This window comes from Toxorhynchites rutilus, chromosome 1 (genome assembly GCF_029784135.1).
Source record: "Toxorhynchites rutilus septentrionalis strain SRP chromosome 1, ASM2978413v1, whole genome shotgun sequence".
Classification (NCBI taxonomy): domain Eukaryota; kingdom Metazoa; phylum Arthropoda; class Insecta; order Diptera; family Culicidae; genus Toxorhynchites; species Toxorhynchites rutilus.
In genome coordinates, this window is record NC_073744.1 from 204,360,373 (window position 1) to 204,379,059 (window position 18,687).

General features: G+C 39.4%; 2 protein-coding genes across 2 annotated transcripts in view; one reads left to right on the forward strand and one right to left on the reverse strand.

Moving 5' to 3' along the window:
• Positions 1–1,624, forward strand: part of LOC129774973 (ethanolamine kinase-like) — a 19,775-nt gene extending 18,151 nt beyond the window's left edge. Inside the window, exon 5 of the mRNA XM_055779101.1 lies at positions 1,085–1,624. Coding sequence (XP_055635076.1) covers positions 1,085–1,157 — 73 coding nt within the window. The 3' untranslated portion in view covers positions 1,158–1,624. The remainder of the gene's footprint in view (positions 1–1,084) is intronic.
• On the reverse strand, positions 1,571–18,474 carry LOC129774964 (lipoamide acyltransferase component of branched-chain alpha-keto acid dehydrogenase complex, mitochondrial). Its single transcript, XM_055779092.1, has 4 exons — positions 18,230–18,474; positions 17,243–17,914; positions 2,054–2,449; positions 1,571–1,990 (listed from the first exon to the last, which is right to left on the reverse strand). Exons 1-4 carry the CDS (start codon positions 18,296–18,298, stop codon positions 1,751–1,753), a joined length of 1,377 nt encoding a protein of 458 aa, XP_055635067.1. The 5' UTR covers positions 18,299–18,474; the 3' UTR covers positions 1,571–1,750.
• Positions 18,475–18,687: the final 213 nt, after the last annotated feature.

An 18,687-nucleotide genomic window follows, 5' to 3' on the forward strand; every position in this document is an offset into this window, starting at 1 on the left:
CCGCCCCTGACATGGGCACAATAAATCAAACTAATGATCGCAGTGGTTTAATGTTCCTACACAAGAAGACAGAAGAAGAAAACAACATCAACACTGTCCCAATACTTTGTCTGACCGAAAGATAATAGGCGATCGTGAAACAAAATCTGAGGAAGGTGCAGAATACGAAAGAAAAAAGTAAATAAGAAGGAAGATTTCACCAAAAAATGGAAAAAGCCTCAAAACTGGTGACAGAGGATACCGTTAAAAAGTTTATGGATGTCCTCTGTCGTAAAAAAAAGAGTATTTGGACATAAAGCGACGAACTAAAGGTTCTGTGATGTGAATGTGAATTATCCCAGATATGAACATAAATTAAAATGGTTTTCGCTGCAAGTTTTTCTTTGGCCGAGTTTTGCTAATCATCTGTAATTTATACCAAGTTGAAGGAGGTTAACATCCATACCTGTCACGTTAAAAGTCAGGAGTTCAATTCTCACTTCAGACATTCTTCCAAGAATGGAAGTAAAAGTGACGAACCCGCCAAAATGTGTTGAAAGTACTATATAATAGAGAGGAAAAAACCAAGTTGGAAATTTGGTTGAAAACGAACAGAAGATGTCAACTCCTCGTATGGTCTCAATAATTACTTTGTAACTTCAAGAAGTTTCGGCAGATGGGAACCTTAATTATCAAGTTCTAAAGGAATTTTTAAATTTAAGAATCGAAAAATGTTATGATTGAATTCAGCATCGAACTTTGAGATTGTAAAATAAAACTTAACATTACAGATTTGATAGAGATTAGGCAATAGGGAACGTTCATCTACATCAAGTAGCGGTTCTTTCAAAGAAACTAAAAAGCAAGAAAGAAGGTTCTTTCAAAGGAATCAGATCTATGCTCAAATCCAAATGCCTTATCGTTGACGTACAAAGAATGAAAGGCGAGAAACCTATTTCCACAAAAAAGTGAATTGTTAGTGTTCGATTCGAAATGGGATTTTCACACAGAGAACGATATTTCAAAGGTCGAAATCCCATTGTTGGTAATCTGACACGATTGAGAGATACAGATATAATTAACTGATCTTAATTGTTAATTCTAGGTTCGGTGAGATCCGCTACAATGAATACCTGCGACGACGCGATGAGTTCCTGTCGCTAGCATATCAAAACTGACAGACGTAGTGTTCCAGAAGCTGTCAGGAAATGCAACTTTTGACTACGAGGAACGACAAATACCGTCTGTCTCATAGTTAGCATAATTATCGGAGCGCCGTTGTACTCAACATGAACCCGACTTTACAGTCGCACTTCATTCCACTATCGAAGCATCACAGCCGCAACAGCAGCAGCAGATTCAAAATGCATCACATTCAGCGGTGGACAGCAGCAACTATCAAGTGAAAGTTAATTTTAAGGCCACGAAATCACGGACCAAAGAATGTTCCGTGAGTTTAGTTTTTTTTTCGATTCAATCAGACGTTTGATTTTTTGGCAAATGACTTAGCCCAGGATGGTTCTTAGAACTTCGAAAGTTCCTCTGTACATGCTTTTGTTAAATAAAATGTAAGTTTAATAAACGCGATATCATCGGTGTGCAATCAGTATATTTCCCCGTATATACAAATTAAAATAATCTAAAAGTGCGTTATAATATCTCTCTGTATATCACTTAATAAATGCAATAGTGGTAATAGTCTAGGACTAATCATCTTCTCCAAATGCAAGCGTGTTGCGTTTTCATCGTTCAATTATGGCACGACGCGTTGTTATTTTGCTGTCAGCAGAAAAAGTTGGGGATTTTCAAGCAGTTTCTTCCACGCGTTCGAGAAGCTGGCCATAGTCACTCCATCGATTACCCGGTGGTCGGCCGACCAGCTGACGTTCATGATGTGCGCCGCGATCACGCTTCCCGAGGCATCAAATCGGGGCAGCAGCTTAGTTTTCCCGATAGCACCAATTGCGACCTGTGGGGGCATGATGCAGGGGTGCGTGTAGGTTCCGCCGACCTAGAGATTAAAGAACATAAACTATAGTTAAAGCTCGATTTGCAATTTACTGACAAGACTCACGATTCCTATGTTGGACAGCGAAAATGTTCCATTGAGAAAATCATCTGGTGTGAGAGCGCCTTTGGCGCCCCGATCCTGCAGGGCATTCATATCGGCTGCAATTTCCAGAATTGTTTTCTGCTCAACGTTCTTGACGTTAGGTACAACCAGACCCTGCGGGGTATGCATTGCGATGCTGATGTTGTGGTACGACTTGTAAATTAAACATTCGTTGGCCTCGTCGAAGGAGCTGTTTATGATGGGGAACTGCTTGAGGGCATTGGAAGCGGCCTTCACAAAGAAAGGCATATAAGTCAGCTTCACTCCCTGGGCCAGGGCTTCTGCTTTGAGCGCGTCCCGGAGCTGTACCAATTGGGACACATCAATCTCGTCGCTGTATGCAAAATGTGGAATTTTCTGTAAGAACAATATCATTATCGTTAACCGGGAAATACTGAATCGACTAGTGATGAAACAGATAATAGTTTGGCCTGATACCGGATACCGAATATCCGACAACGAACGAACGTGATGAATTATATGTTAGATTAATTCGGATCAAGAAAAAGTATTTTACACCACAAAGTAAAATAGAAAAATTAGTATCGAATTTATTCACGTGTGTTTCTCACTGTATCTATAGATCGAATGAAATTTAACAAAAGAAAAAGTCTTGATGTCAATGTATGTGTTATGGCAGCGTTGCCGTTATTTCTGATGCACTGTAATAGCAAACGAGGGGCGTACTGCTAATTTCTACACTCCTCCTCAGTGCGTCCTCCTTTAATCCTTGTCTGCATTCCCAGCATTTCAGCAAAACGTCGAAGTTTCTGAGCCGCTAATGGTTTTGTAAGTATATCAGCCGCCATCGAGTCCGTTGAGCAGTATCTAATCTCGACTTTCATTTCTTCGCATAAATTTTTCACGAACTGTTCCTTAGTATCAATATGCTTGGATCTTCTTGTAACTCGCTCCGATTTGATCAAAGCGATGCAACTTTGGTTGTCCTCATAAATAACCGTCGCATTATGCTGCTCCTCGCCCAAGTCCTTTAGTAATGTTCTCAGCCATATATCATCCTCGCACGCTTCGCATAAAGAGACGTATTCCGCTTCCATTGAAGAGAGAGAGTCACTGAACACTGTTTTCCGACTTATCCACGAAATAGCCGCTCCACCAAACAGAAAGGCAAATCCGGAAGTAGATTTTCGACTTGATATTTCACTTGCCCAGTCCGCATCTGTGTAGCCAATCAGCTCTCCTGCGTCGCCAGTAAACGATAATTTCCAAAATTTGGTGACAAGTAAGTAGCGTACCACCCTTTTAGCAGCTACCCAGTCTGTCTGTGAAGGACTGCTTACTCGTCTGCCTAAAATAGAAGTGCTCACAGAGATATCCGGTCGTGCATGTACTGCTATATACAGTAACGCACCTACTAAGCTCCTATACGCTGATGGATCTTCAAATTTTCCGTTGCATTCCTGCTTCAAAAATCCTTCATCTATTGGAGTTTTTGCAAATTTAGCATTGGTCATTCCAAATCGAGCAGCTATCTTCTCGATGTAGCCAGTTAAACTCAAACTGTAGTTTCCGTTTTCTCGTATTATTTCCATGCCCAAGAAATATTTTAATTCACCAAGATTCGTAATATCCAATTGTTCTTCTAATCCTTTCAAAATTAAACGAGTGGATGTTCCATCGACACAACCAAGAACGATGTCGTCGACATACACTAATAGATAGGCCAACTTGCCATTGATTGCCTTTGTATACAAACACGCGTCTGCTGCTGCTCTGGTGAAATCCCAACTGAATTAATATGCTGTGTAATCGATTATTCCAACATCTGGCACTTTGTTTCAGGCCATAAATGCTACGCTTGAGACGGCACACTTGATTCTCCTTTCCTTGTATCTCGAAGCCAGGAGGTTGCTTCATATACAGCTCCTCCTGAAGCTCGCCGTGGAGATATGAAGCTTTCACGTCAAGATGTATAAGTGGAATGTTGTGCAAACTCGCAACTGCAAGTAACGCCCGGAAGGAGGTTTTGCTTGTAACCGGGGCGTACACCTCCTCGTAGTCAACCCCGTGCTGCTGCGAATAGCCTTGCGCTACCAGACGAGCCCTGTACTTCACTACTTCTCCGAACGCATCACATTTTACCTTATACACCCATCTACTGCCTATTGCTTTTCTTCCGACAGGCAACTCTGTCAATTCCCACGTTCCATTGGTATCGTGGCTTGTAATCTCCTCTTGCATAGCTTTTTCCCAATTGGCTGCTTCATTTGATTTTCTAGCCTCATTTACGTTTCGTGGCTCCTCCTTAACAAGACACACAGCATTAGCTTCTAAATCAAAACGACTTGTTTTTTTTTTGCCCTTATTGATTCGCGATGAACGACGCAATTCCGGAAGAAATCCTTCAAACACTATTTCGCCGGATGCATCACCGAAAAATTCATTCTCAGAAGCACTATCATAGCTGGTATCTGCAGGTTGTAATGTTGCATCCAAAGTATTTCGATCCTCGTCCATACCACGAGCTTCACCTTCTTGTTGATTTGCTTTTCTACCACTGCCAAGCATTACTTCAACATCAGTAGATTGGGGTTCAGTCGTCACCGGCACTGACTCCTGAGAATCCATTTCCAGCACCAGAAATTTAGCATCGCGACTAATTTGGATTCGGTCGGTACTTATGTTCAGAAAACGACAAGCCTTCCTATCCTCCGCATATCCGACAAATTTCAGCTTAATGGCCTTCTCATCCAATTTCTTGCGCTTTTCAGCTGGTATATGAACCCAAGCGTTCGATCCAAATACTCGAAGATGATCGTATTTAGGCTTCTTTCCATACCATAGCTCATAGGGCGTAGAATCCAACTTGGAAGAAGGCAGAAGATTAGTCAGATAGCAAGCAGTCATCACCGCCTCTCCCCAATACTTCTTGTTTAGCTTCGCTTCCAATAACAAGCATCGTGTCATTTCCATCAATGAACGATTAGCTCTCTCTGCTTTTCCGTTCTGCTGCGGACTATAAGGTGCAGTCTGTTGTAGAACAATTCCATTTTCTTTCAAGTACTGCCTCAATTTATTACTCGAATATTCATCACCACCATCCGTTCGCAGAACCTTTGGTTTTCTACCAAACATATTCTTCACTAAGCTAACATAACTGAACATCTTTTCATACACCTCTGACTTATGTTTCAAGAGATAAATGATTGTAAATTTGCTGTAATCGTCAATCATCGTCATTACATACTCGTTGCCACTTGGTGTCGTGACCTCCATCGGTCCACAAAGGTCGGAATGAATAAGATCCAAAACCGCTGATGACTTGGATTCCGAAATTGGAAACGATTCCCTCGACATCTTTCCTTTACAGCATGTTCCGCATACAGATCGAATACCACAGTCACGTATGTTTATACCGATTCCCATTCCTTCATTGACGATCCTGTTTATTGCATATGGGTGGCGATGACCTAAGCGCCGATGCCAAAGATGCTGACATGTATTTGAATGAACAGCTGTTGATAACAAACACTGCTGACTTGGTTGCTTCAAATAAAACAGACCGCCTATTCTTTCACCGATCGCTATCACTTTACCCCCACGCAGTATTTTACAAACGTCAGATCCGAAGATGACATCAAAGCCTTCATCAATAATTCGACTCACTGACAAGAGATTTCCAGCAAGACCTGGTACGAACAGCACATTTTTTATAGTTATGTCTCTAGATTCACTGCTTCCACAAATCACTTTCAGCTTGCTAACACCGATACCTTTCGCTGGAACTTTTGTACCATTTGCCATACAAACAATTTCGTTCGACTCCGAAAGTAATTGTAAATTTTCTTTTCTGCCAGTCATGTGCTTAGTGCACCCAGAATCTAGCAACCACTTGTTTTCTCCCGGCTCGTTAGCACTATCTGTAAAGCAACACGCTTCTGCCATTGCCGTAAAACACACTTCGAGGTTATCTTCATTATTCTGCTGTATCACAGAGACCTTCGCTTTCTGTTGAAATTTACTTTTCGCACTCTCGCAATTTTTCATTTGCTTGTCCGCTGTCAGTTTCGGACAAAATCGCCTTAAGTGTCCTTCTTGTTTACAATAGTGACAAAGTTTACTTTTCTTTGAACTGCCATCACTATGAGAAAACACTTTCAATGCTTTGTCTTGGACTTTGTTTTCACAACGACGCCTCCATTCATCTAAAAGTTTACCCTTGACGAACTCAAGTTTCAACTCTTCTACTGGACGGCTTTCCAGGGCAGAAAGTAGTGCATCATAGCTTTCGGGTAGACTCGACATTATGATAGCAACAATTAGATGATCTTCCAGCTTTTCACCAATCGAGTTTAACCTATGCACCAGCTCCGTTACTTGCATTAGGTGTTGTGACATGTTTCCACCTGTTGTCAATCGCAATGAAAATAATTTTCGTAAAACATGTATTTTATTGGTTAGAGAGTCTCGTTCATGGTAGCTCCTCAATGCTACCCACATATCGCTCGCTGATTCTGCACTCATAACATGGCATAACTGATCGTTCTCTAATGCCAACCCGACTATCGCACGAGCTTTTCCATCCTGCGTTTTCCATTGTGGAGTTGGATCCGCCGGCTTCGGTTGCATCATACAATCATGCAGCTCTTCCTTAACTAGCAGCAGTTCCACGCGAAACTTCCAGCTTGCCCAGTTGAAATTATTGAGCCTTTCCAGCACGATTTTTGCATCCGCCATCTTGTCTCCAAATCACGCGATAGAAAAAAAAAATTATACGAAAGCACTTCACTTTTATTTTCCGAATCGAACAAACTTTACGACCACTCGCAATACGCTACTGGGCCCATAACCTGTTAGATTAATTCGGATCAAGAAAAAGTATTTTACACCACAAAGTAAAATAGAAAAACTAGTATCGAATTTATTCACGTGTGTTTCTCACTGTATCTATAGATCGAATGAAATTTAACAAAAGAAAAAGTCTTGATGTCAATGTATGTGTTATGGCAGCGTTGCCGTTATTTCTGATGCACTGTAATATCAAACGAGGGGCGCACTGCTAATTTCTACATTATAGAGGCTTTAAGCTTTTTAGTTCATTCGCTTCTAAATATCCGGCAGCCGGATATTCTCTTTATTTGCGAATATAAAACTGGAAGAAATTGTATGTGTTCATGATGCAAATAAAGCAATATATTTTACGGGGAAATAAACACATTTTCACATACGAATAATGAACGATGATTATCTTTTCCTTTTAAAATAGGCTGACCAAACGTACCGTTTTTAACGGGACAGTACCGTTTTTTCGAACCATTTTGGATTGCCCCGTCTTTTTAACAATTTTTACCGTATTTTGAGTATAAAAAAAATATTTGTAATAATGCTCTAAATCCATGCCTTAACATTTATTCGTCTTGTTGAAAGAGATGATGTATCTGTCATTGAAATTGCTGTTAATTTTGACCGTTAATTAAGTTAATTAAGACCGCGTTGTCGATGTGCGACTATAGAATCATTTAATTCAACTCGTCTTGAGATTCTTTTTTTGATCACTAAAATGGTTTGATCGAGTGAACATCAGGGGTTTGTCATACTGTCTTTTATGAAAACAATCAGTGATTGCGAATCGAAGAGGTATCAGTCGACATTGTGATACTCCCCGTTCAGAATCGGTCCCTAATTCTTAAAGCAATTCGAACGGGTTTAAACTGTCTGATCGCTACAGGAAGCACAATTCTGAGGGCACAATCGAAATAGGAGTCGAAGAACATCTGGAAATATGGAACAAGTAAGAGTTTCAATTGAGCAGTCATTGAGACAGTCTGTTGGGGACCTGGTACCGAGCTATCGTCTGACCAACACAGTCTGTGCGCAAATATGTACACGTACACGCTTTTTCATAAATAATGATGATGATCGTTTCCTCCTGGAGGGAGGTTTTCATCAAACAGAACTTACTATATTGTGTGACTGCTAATCCAGGGGAACGCAATGTATTATATATACCCTCTCAAAAGGGTTATAGTATGTAGATTTTGAACTGTTCGATCATCTGAGATCGATTCATCGTGTGGAACGATTTCGCTTTTGAGGTTTGTGTCGAGCAAAACCGTAGTGTGTGACATCAGCATTAGATGCTGCTGATTGCTCGCTAGTTGGAGTGAGACTGAGTATTAGAAGGAAGGAAGGAAGGTATTGTATTATAGAGACTTTAAACTTTTGCAGTTCATTCGTCTCTAGCCTTGAGAAAGGCCCTTTGAAAACTCTACTCTACTCTACTTCAGCGCTACCACCTCCGCCCTCTTGCCTTGAGAAAGGCACTCGATCCCTCGCCGTTCAGCTCGTCCAGCAACGATGTTGTCCAGTCGGTGTCCACACAAAGAATTGGAGTATTAGAAATCGCGCAAGGACTATTTATACCCAATAAGTTTTTGAACGGACAGGGTTAATTTGCAATATCTCCTTTTTCCACAGTATCGGCACGAAAGATCACTGCATTTACATTTCTAGCATGCGATTAACGCATGCCTCATTCGCAGTGATGTATAAAAATTATACTCCACGACTACACCCATTCCTCAGAATAGGAAGTACAGAATATATGTATGGTAAAATGAGTGTGCTTCCAATATTTGTTAATTTAAACCATTTGAGGATAAGGGAAAAATTGAAGGCTAGTCTAGGAGAAACATAGCAGTATGATATTAACCACTTGCTCTAAGATTTCATTTCCAAATGTAAGGACCAAATACGAGCATATCGAGTAAATGTCCTTACCAGTTGCGAGTTGTTGTGTGCAAATATTTTCAAAATGGAAAACAAATTTCCATAATATAAGGAATTGGTGAAGGTTACTGATTATATTTTGTGTTTTCCTTGTAGTACCGCATCTGTTGGAAGAATTTCCCTCAATGATCAATAAATGTGCACAATATTGTCGCAACTCAATGTTTTTAACTACAAACGTTACTATAAATGCCAAACAGAACAGTGATCGGGAATGTGAATGTTTTATGATAAAATTTCCAAAAATCATAACCTCCTTCGCAAAAAATCTTCTTATCATTCTTTAATTGTGGAGAATTTTTTTTAAATTTTAAAATGAATATTCTTTAAATTTTCTGCAAGGAATCTGGAACATTATTTTTCTGATATGGATTTTCTATTTCAATGATGATTTTTTGACGTAGGACTACGTCTAACCCGAAGATATAGGGGGTGAAATGGAAATCTAGGCACTGAACAAGTAGGAAAAAATGCAAGATTTGGAACGCTTATAACTCGAGCATTTCTCAATAGATCGCAAAGGTTTTTGCATCAATTGATAGGAAATATATCTACGCATCTATCATAACGAATAACATTTCATTTTTCTTGAGATAAATAACTGAATAATTGTGAAATATCAAGCATTGTCCAAATGCACTATGTGCCCATTTTTGATTGGTCTATTTTGTGCTCCTCAAATCGTACCGACCAAAACGGGCAACCAGAGCAGCAACGAAATAGAATGAAGCACGATTGGAAAGGAAAAAGAAAAAAATGAACGAAACATTGGTCGCAGTCTCACACATGCATAATTCTCGAGCCAGCCAGTCAGCTTAAAAATCCCCCCTCCGCTGCCGTAACGATCATTCTCATTCAAACCGTACACCACATCGGTTCGCATCACAACACATCAACAAATCAACCCAAGCAGCCATGTCTGGACATGGTAAAGGAGGAAAAGTGAAGGGACAGGCAAAATCCCGCTCGAACCGTGTTGATCTGGAGTTCCCCGCAAGGGTAGCTAGGCCGAGCGCGTTAGTACCAGTGCACCAGTCCACCTAGCCGGCGTTATATAGTTTCGGCCGCCGAAGTGATCGAGTTAGCTGGCAAAGCTGCTCGTGACGATAAGAAAACCCGCATTCGGAACAGAACACATTCGGTTCGGTGAACATCAAGACAACAAGCAGTTGCAGCGAGTGGCGAGTGGCAAACGCAATCGCAAAACGGCATCAGGTAGCAGAAGAAAAAAGTTTGTTCTTTATACAAACTGCTTTGGTGGCAAATCCACAACAAGGCGGCATCGAGGGCGTTCGAAATGGTGTTTTTTCAAAAACACGAGTACTAAGTTTTCTAAATTGGAACCATTCCATAAAACAAGGCGCTTTTCAGGGCCATTAAACCTTCCAAAAAAGAGTTTAGGAAATACAGTTCAATGCTTTCTAAAACATTATCCAAAATAATAATAAAACACAAATTGATTTTTTCATAATTTGTTTGCCAGGATCTGATGAGTATGTGAATTTGACAGTTGTTCTGAGCTTATTGATAGTTGGGGACTTTCCTGATTATTCAATTTTCACCAATTCTTAAATTGTTTCCAGATTGAAAGTACAGTAATTTACAATTAGTTCGACATTTAGCTAATTGGACGGACATGTAATGCGACTTATTTAGTTGGACATTTTTGTAAACATAGAGATCCAAATTATGACCCCACATTGAAAGTCGACACTGTACCACTGTCATCGCAAATGTTCAATTACTGGTTAAAATCGCCTCCAATGCGACACTGAGTGGCGCTTCGGTACGTCGCATTGAATGTAATTTACTGTACAACATGTCACAAAGCTGGATGGGAAGAAATTTTCCAACTGTGAAAGCTGTGGCGAGTGGCAACAAATCGCTAAACCGGAAGGTTTAGCCGAACAAGATGGGAATATCGAGTGATAACAAAACAATAAACTCTTTAGATTGAAGATAATTTTGTGATCCTGAAAAAGACCCTTTTTAGCCTGCATGTGAATCCAACGAGCGAACAAATCGTAATGAATGTATTTTTTTGCCATCGCTCCCTTATAACGCTCATTCGTTCGTCTCGTTGGACTCGCCCCTCTAGTTGAGTCTGCCGATTTGTCTCTATCCTGTGAGTGTGTACCGCTAAAGTATAAAACACGCGGACCCCAAAAAAATATCTCGTTTTCTTTCAAACCGTAAACCCGTGTGGTTGTACGGCATTCTAGATTGAAAATACAGTAATTTACACTTATCTCGACATTTAGCTAATTGGACGGACCTGCAATGCGACATATTTAGTTGGACATTTTTGTAAACATAGAGTTCGGGGTCCAAATTATGACCCCACATTGAAAGTCGACACTGTACCACTGTCATCGCAAATGTTCAATTACAGGTTAAAATTACCTCCAATCCGATACTGAGTGGTGGTAATGCGACGTGCCATTGAATGTAATTTACTGTAAAATATGTCACAAGCTGGATGGGAAGAAATTTTCCAACTGTGAAAGCTATGGCGAGTGGCAAACGCAATAGCTAAACAGGAAGGTTTAACCGAACAAGATGGGAATATCGAGTGATAACAAAAACACAACACCAAAGGTTCTTTCCAGAACCATCAACATATTCATAAAGAGTAAACATTAAACTAATCCATTTTTCGGGTAGATAGGTAGGTATTCTCGTAGGAGAAGAAAATAAAACAATATATTTAAAATATATATTTAACAAAAGCTGTCCCCTTTGTATAGTCCTACGTCACTCCGGTTATGTCCCCGACATTACCCACCCGTCTTTTCTTCCTTCGCTTATTTCTCGCTAATAGCTTCAGATATTATTTTACAGACACAGACTTATCTCCGCTTTGCGCTCTTCTTAACAGAAGCCCTTTCTATAAATATTTCTGGTCTCAATTAGCTTAGCTGTCATCCTTAGTGGAGATAGTTCTACTATTGTCATCACACACAAAATTGCTGAACAATTTTTTTTTCTTGGTGAGCTGATTATAGCCTAGTTTGATTATTGCCCACACAATTGTGTGGTTCAGAACCTTAATTGAATGGCGTCAGTTTAATGTAATGATTGCAATGCCAGAGACATCAGCGAGTAAGTAATTTGGTCGCGTCCATAGCTCAATCCGAAACGAAGACATGTGATGAAGCAAAACAAGGATGAACATGCGATGTTCATTGCTTCGTATCTTGAACGATACTGATAGTTTGCCTCAACGAGATCCAATATTTATGATCCAAGCACATATTTTCCTTCGTTTTTCTTTTTCTTCTTTTCTTTGTTCACGATGACTTTAAATCATTTCCCTTTGTTGATCGCCGATAAGTTATTGACGGCATGGGTAGGGAAGCTCACAAATGAACAGAACAAATGTATGGGAAAACTGAAATGCTTCTAGTTTTCTAGTTTCCAAATCCGTTCGCGGCAAAAATAGTTATTAACGTTAACTTTATTTAATGAAAACGTGACCTGTTTTCTGATCTGGCACCCTTAATGAAAGACGTAGTTCTACGTTAAAAAAACAGGGTATACTTACTCCACTAAAAGTTCTGTTGAAGAGTTCTGAAGAAGAGTAACAGTGAAAGAAGTCGCAGTTCAATTGGCTATTTTCTTACGTTTTCAGTTCGCTAAATTCACCAATCACATCTCAAAACAACTCTCGGGCCGCGTTTTCGGAATCAATCAAATCGCTATTTCGACATCGAGCACGGCAAATCAATAAATACTGTTTTCGTACTTTTACGACAGCATTTTAGGTCATACAACTCTCTTCAGAAGATTACCGCCACTGCCACTGTATTACTGTGTAACTGCTGTTGTTGCCCATCACAATGACAAACAAACCAATCACACGAACTGGATCTGTACCGGGATACAATTTTTCCGCTTACAAATGACGACAATGTTGGCAATTTCTCTGATTTGTACAGTAAGATGCAGCGAATGTTTACTGATTCCATTTCCAAGATCGAAGCGAAAGTTGAATCCAGTCACGTCAAGCTAGAGAACCGTATCATTGCTATGGAGAGCCAACTATCTGCGCAGAGGTCGGAGTACTCCGAGAGCGTAAACAAGCTTGCCTCTTCAGTGACGGAGTTACGTTCTGAGATACCTGAGGTAGGTTCAATGCAGATCTTTGCGTTTGGGTCAGTTGGAGAATGCAAACGATCATATCATTTTTGGCGTTCCATACACGAGCAACGAGAACTTGAAGCAAATGATCTGTACTCTAGCTGCAAGTCTATCGTGCAAGAACTGTGGATACCCATCGTAAATCTCAAGCGGTTGGCAAAATTACCGATAGTAACTGGTGCAACTCCGCCGATTATGTGTCAGTTTGCTTTTAAAAGTGCCAGGAATGACCTTTACCACCGGTATTTGAAAACAAGGATTTGCGACACTTAGGTTTTGACAGTGGTGAGAAGATTTATCTAAACGAAAACCTGACTCAGAAATCTCGAGATGATCCAGTTTTGAGTTTTGCTCCATCCATATGTTTGCCGATGACGTCCAAATATATTTGTGTACTTCAATCATTTTTTTTTTTTGAGGAATTGAGGAATATTTTGCAATGGACACGGAAACACTTTCTTCAGTGAATCCTTCGAAGACTAAAGCAATGCTTATTTGCAAGCATAAAACTATACCCACTCCACCTCCAATAATTTTTGGTGGACTGGTTGTTGAATATGTTGATAAACTAAATAACTTAGGGGTCATATCCACATGTAATTTGTCATGGGATACTTGCATTCATACTCAATGTGGTAAAATCTATAGCGCATTGAAACGCTTGGATTTAGTAACTAGATATTTTGAAATATCTACGAAATTGTTCAAGTCGTTGATTCTTCCACTTCTGTACGGAGATTTTATCTACACCAATGCTTCTGCGACCGCACTCAACAGACTAAGAGTTGCTTTGAACTCATGTGTTAGATATGTGTACAATTTATCGAGATATTCTAGTGTTTCTCATTTAGCACGTTAATAGAATTAACACGTTGATATAATAGAACTTTATGTGTACCGAACATGTATAATTTGTATTCAAAGTAGTTAAACGATGCGTGCCATATTACATATTTGAAAAACATCAATGTATGGTAAACAAGAGGACCATGGGTTTTTCAATTTCTCAACATTCATCTGTATACAGTAAACATTCACTAACTGGGCGAAAAGGGAAGACCACTTACCGACATTCGCGTTTTAACTGGTCCGGCATGTTAAACGTCAAATAAAATCGAGGGAAACTTCAATGAATTGCTTGATTCGCATTGTTCCTGTAATTGGATAAACAAAAGGATTCCAATGGAAGTTTCGCATTGAGTGCAACAACAGGTATGACATATGATTTGAGAAAATTATTTTTCTGTAGTTTAATCGATGTTTTTGTCGTGCGAAAATAATGTCAATTTTCATAACATTTAAAATTACATTCGAATGCCCCTCACAGCAAATCTTCCATTTGAATATGGCGTCGATTGTTTACGAAATTCTGCTTTTTAACTGGTCCAAAAACCAGTTAACGTTCGCCCAGTTAAACAGCAGACCAATTAAACCACGACCAGTTAGCGAACGATTACTGTACTACTGTATACTCAATTTTAGTCAGAGGTTATTTTATTGGAATAGGTTATCATTATCGGGGAAAAAGTTATCCATTATTTTCTCGTTGGCTGGCTTTAGTGATCAATATCTCGTGTAGGGTAAATGATCTTGGTTTGTCCAATTTGGGGTGTTTTTACGCAACTAGTAAATGCAAATCGATTTTTCTTCATGAAAATCACACATAATCGATACGAGTTTGGGGAAAAGCCCCAAGTCTCTAGTTGCTAATACTACCATAAGGTGTTGAAATTATTCAAATTTCTATGTTTTTTAACGATTTTCCTTAAAGAAGAATTATGATCATGGTTTGACCACCTTTGATCATGGTTTGCCCAAAAAAATGATCATGGTTTGTCCGGTTTTAGAAATCTCCATTTTTGAATGAAAACATTCGAATTCACAATTAGTTGTTGCATTTATCATTGCTTGAGTTTACTGTCATCATATTGATTAATTCATAATTTAGGCTTTCTTCAGAATATTGCCTTTTCTTGGGCATTTTAGAAGTGTTCACCTCAACACAATCAACACAGAAAAACCATACTTCTGCTATGCGCGAAGCACACCATAAACAAACATAAACAAACTGCAGCGCGCCAAGCGGTGGCCATAGAAATCATGTGGACAAAATAACATTATTGAATTGGACAACTCATGATCAGAATTGAGTTCATCAAAATGCGTTAATTGAATGGTTTAGCTATGTAAATCCGATACAAATGGTGAGCAAGCATGATGTTTACAATATTTATAAGTGTTGTAATCCAGAAAAGGTCTGAATACGTGCCAAATAATCATCTGGTGATCGATTAAAAGTTAGCTCGAATGAGGGGCGCATTGACACAAATAGAAGGTGTATTTTATAATCCTTTAAAACATTTCGATTTCGTAAAAATATACTATCAAACTACTATAAATCATGTAAAAGGCAATTTCATTTATATGTTTCGAAACATTCGAAGGCCTTATTTGATACAGGAGCGCTGAATTAGAGCATTCCAAAAAGTGGACAAATTATATTTTCGACTGGACAAACCAAGATCATTTACCCTAATATCGATCACACAATTTCTCGTTGTAAAGGTGGCATTTCACACTAAAAAAAAATTTTTTGGTGTTTTTTGTTTGTTCCATTCGGTTATGAGCTACAGGGTGTTAACAATGGAGGTCAACAAAGACAAAATTCGGTACATTGTATATTTTTTTATTTTATAAATGCGAAAATGAAGGCCGTTGAAATTGTGATTGATGTTTATGGTGCCGATACTGCAACAGTAAAATACTTGCAATTTAATTTATTTTCGAAATAATTTTTATTCATTTTTAAATTTTTGAAAAATATTTTTTAAAATTTTTTTTTCATCATGCAAAGACTTATTAAGATCGACATCAATTACATCACAAAAATTAAATGAAATATTAATATTGCTCCTGACTCATATTCATAATTCTCAATTCCATCTATGATAGATTGAGCAGTAGAACCAATACGACTTGATTGTGATAGTCTGTAAACGAACTTTATTGCACCGAAAAAGCTACTGCTCCCGATGCCTCAAAATATTATGGAATCGAGAGTTTTTTCAACTTGTTTTTTCGTTTCTTCCCCATAAATTCCATATTCAATGTAATCAATGACGATCTATTTTTTTGGTTACCGATTCACATATACAGTCACGCAACCGATTTACACAAAAAAAATTCGTATAAAAAAATGTCTCACGATCTTCTTTATTCTCGAATAAAAAACGATACGACAACTGATGAACCGCTTAGGAACCAACACGCTCGATAGTTGCAGCGCGATCGTTTTTTTTCCTTCAGAGAGCGTTGCGTGACTTATTTACCACTCTGTACTTCATCTACCATTCCACACTGTTATGTGTCCCATTGATATTCATTAATCATTTTCAGTCAGACAGTTGAACTTCCGGCCAGAAGCTAATTGTCTCTCTTTGTTCGTTACAAACCGTTTGAAGGTTATGAGCACATACAACAAACGGCCCTTTTGAGGGCTACTATTTGGAGTTTAAAAAACAGATTTCTGAACAATGAAAATAATTACATTGAAAATAATCAAGTGTTCTGAACAATCACAGTCCTATGTCAAACTTCCGTTCGTGCCCCTAGGCTCAGACGCTTCTACTTTTTTATTTTTTTCATATAAAATAGAAGTCATGTAGAAAATTCAAAAAATGGGCACAAAATGGTCGAACTATTTTTGACAAACTTTGTGGAACATCGAATTTTTATGAATTTTCGAAACTTCGAATTTTTGTATGTTAACAATCATTTTAAGGCACAAATTATGTGATTGATTTTCAATGCAGCCATTCTCAAGATATTTGAAAAAAAATCTAATTTATCATCTTTTTAAATTTTAAATAAAAAAAAAGGACTAAAGAAATGTTAACGGGTTTTGGACGGGTATGCAAACAGCGTGGGTTACCCTCCTCAACAAATGTAGCATAATTTGGTCGAAAGTATGCCCCAACGACTCATGGCAGTAATGGAGAATCGTGGAGAACACACTAAATATTGAGATATATTATTCCTGAGCTTCGCTCCATTTACAATGCTTTGTTTTTATACGGTTTACTTTTTTATTTCTTAACCTGAATCACTGATATTTGAAACAAAAATGAATTGGAGTAATATAAATTCGAAAATAAATACAAACAATGGCTTGTTCACATCCTTTCCATTGTAAAAACACGTTCACTGCCATTTGTATACAATATCCGTTTCATCTCTAGAATCGACATTCGTCATACTCACCAGAGATTCTGTCATTGATTTCACCATGGCCTTTGCGATTCCTTTCAGCGGTACTACGGTTTCCTGTTGTGTCGTAGTTTTGGAAACGGGCTCTTTTTGTGCCAAAGTTGGATGTGGCTTCACGGTTCCTTCGGGAATGAGCTTCAAATATTCCAGGAGGTCTTCCTTCAAAACTCGTTTGTTCTTTCCCGAAGGCTTCACCTTCAGCAGATCAACTTTGTTCTCCATTGCGATTCTTCTAACAGCTGGGGTGGCTAACACCTTTCCACTTCTAATCACAGAGGCTGCATCCCCGGCGATTTGTGCTTCCGCCGTTGCTACCGCTTGGACCTGTTTTTCTTCTTCTTCATCTGAACTGCTCCCCTCATCACTGTCTTTTTCATCTTCAACATCGAAGTCCAGCAGTGGTTTGCCGACCAAAGCAATTTCATCTACAAGTTTGTGCAGCTTTGCGATCTTACCATCGTAACGACTTGTGATGGTGACGGAAGCCTTGTCGCTTTGTACCTCGCAAAGATTGTCGAACTGCTCGACAACGTCACCCTGCTTCACGTACCACTCCTTGACGGTAACTTCCCGGATACCCTCGCCGATGTCGGACAGGTTGAACGAGACTATCCTCTCAAGTTGAGCACTGGTGTGAAACTGTGAGAGGGAAAGCACCTTGCGGGTCTGGAAAGGATCAATGAGAATAGCATATGATGTCAATGGGTGGTATGAATGTTCTAACCACCGATCGCAATCTGTTTGCCGACCGGCTGATAACTCAGTTTGTCGTCACAACCACACCTTCAAAACAAAGCGGGCGCCACTCTCACTTAAGTCAATGTGCCTGCGTATTGTGTCGACAACCCATGTCGTGGCGTTCAAAAGTGTAAAGCCAAAACTGATCATTCTAGTTCGCTTTCCTGCCTTTTCGCCAGGTCAATATTACGTAAGTCTTCCTTTCTATAAATATCCCACTTTAACAGGTGTTATCATACTCACAAATTGTATCCTTTTCGAGCGAAGCAGGAGCGCCAAAGCTGGACCATGTCGTTGGATTAAGCCAGCCATTCCGTACCACACAGACAAATCGTCGCGCACACGTGTTGTTGATTCTCGGATTCCTCGGATCACAGCTTGTAAACAGGCCCTCTTGAGACAGCGCTGGCTCGCTCTCTCTGCAGCTACCTCCGGCTGTCTGGCGATACCGTCTCGAACTGAGCGCGGCGGCTAGTCGTTGTGAACGCCACAGTGGCACTTATCGGCCTGTGCGTTTTGGGCTGAGCGTTTTTAGGGGTGTTCCATGTTGCGCTGGCCGTAGTATTGATCAAGGAGCTGAAATTGACAGGTGGTTCGTTTTCGACAGTATGAAGATAAGACATGGAAGATGCGAGAGGGGATGAAAAATGACAGCGACTTTTTTTGTTTATAAACGAAGCAGGTCTAATTTTTATGCTACA

Excerpts from the sequence above, each read along its gene's own strand:
- LOC129774964 (XM_055779092.1), bottom strand. The coding sequence starts at position 18,298 with ATGGCTGGCTTAATCCAACGACATGGTCCAGCTTTGGCGCTCCTGCTT. Across the intron at positions 17,915-18,229 it reads GCTCGAAAAGGATACAATTT|ACCCGCAAGGTGCTTTCCCT; the intron begins GTGAGTATGATA and ends GATCCTTTCCAG. Across the intron at positions 1,991-2,053 it reads CGCTGTCCAACATAGGAATC|GTCGGCGGAACCTACACGCA; the intron begins GTGAGTCTTGTC and ends TTTAATCTCTAG.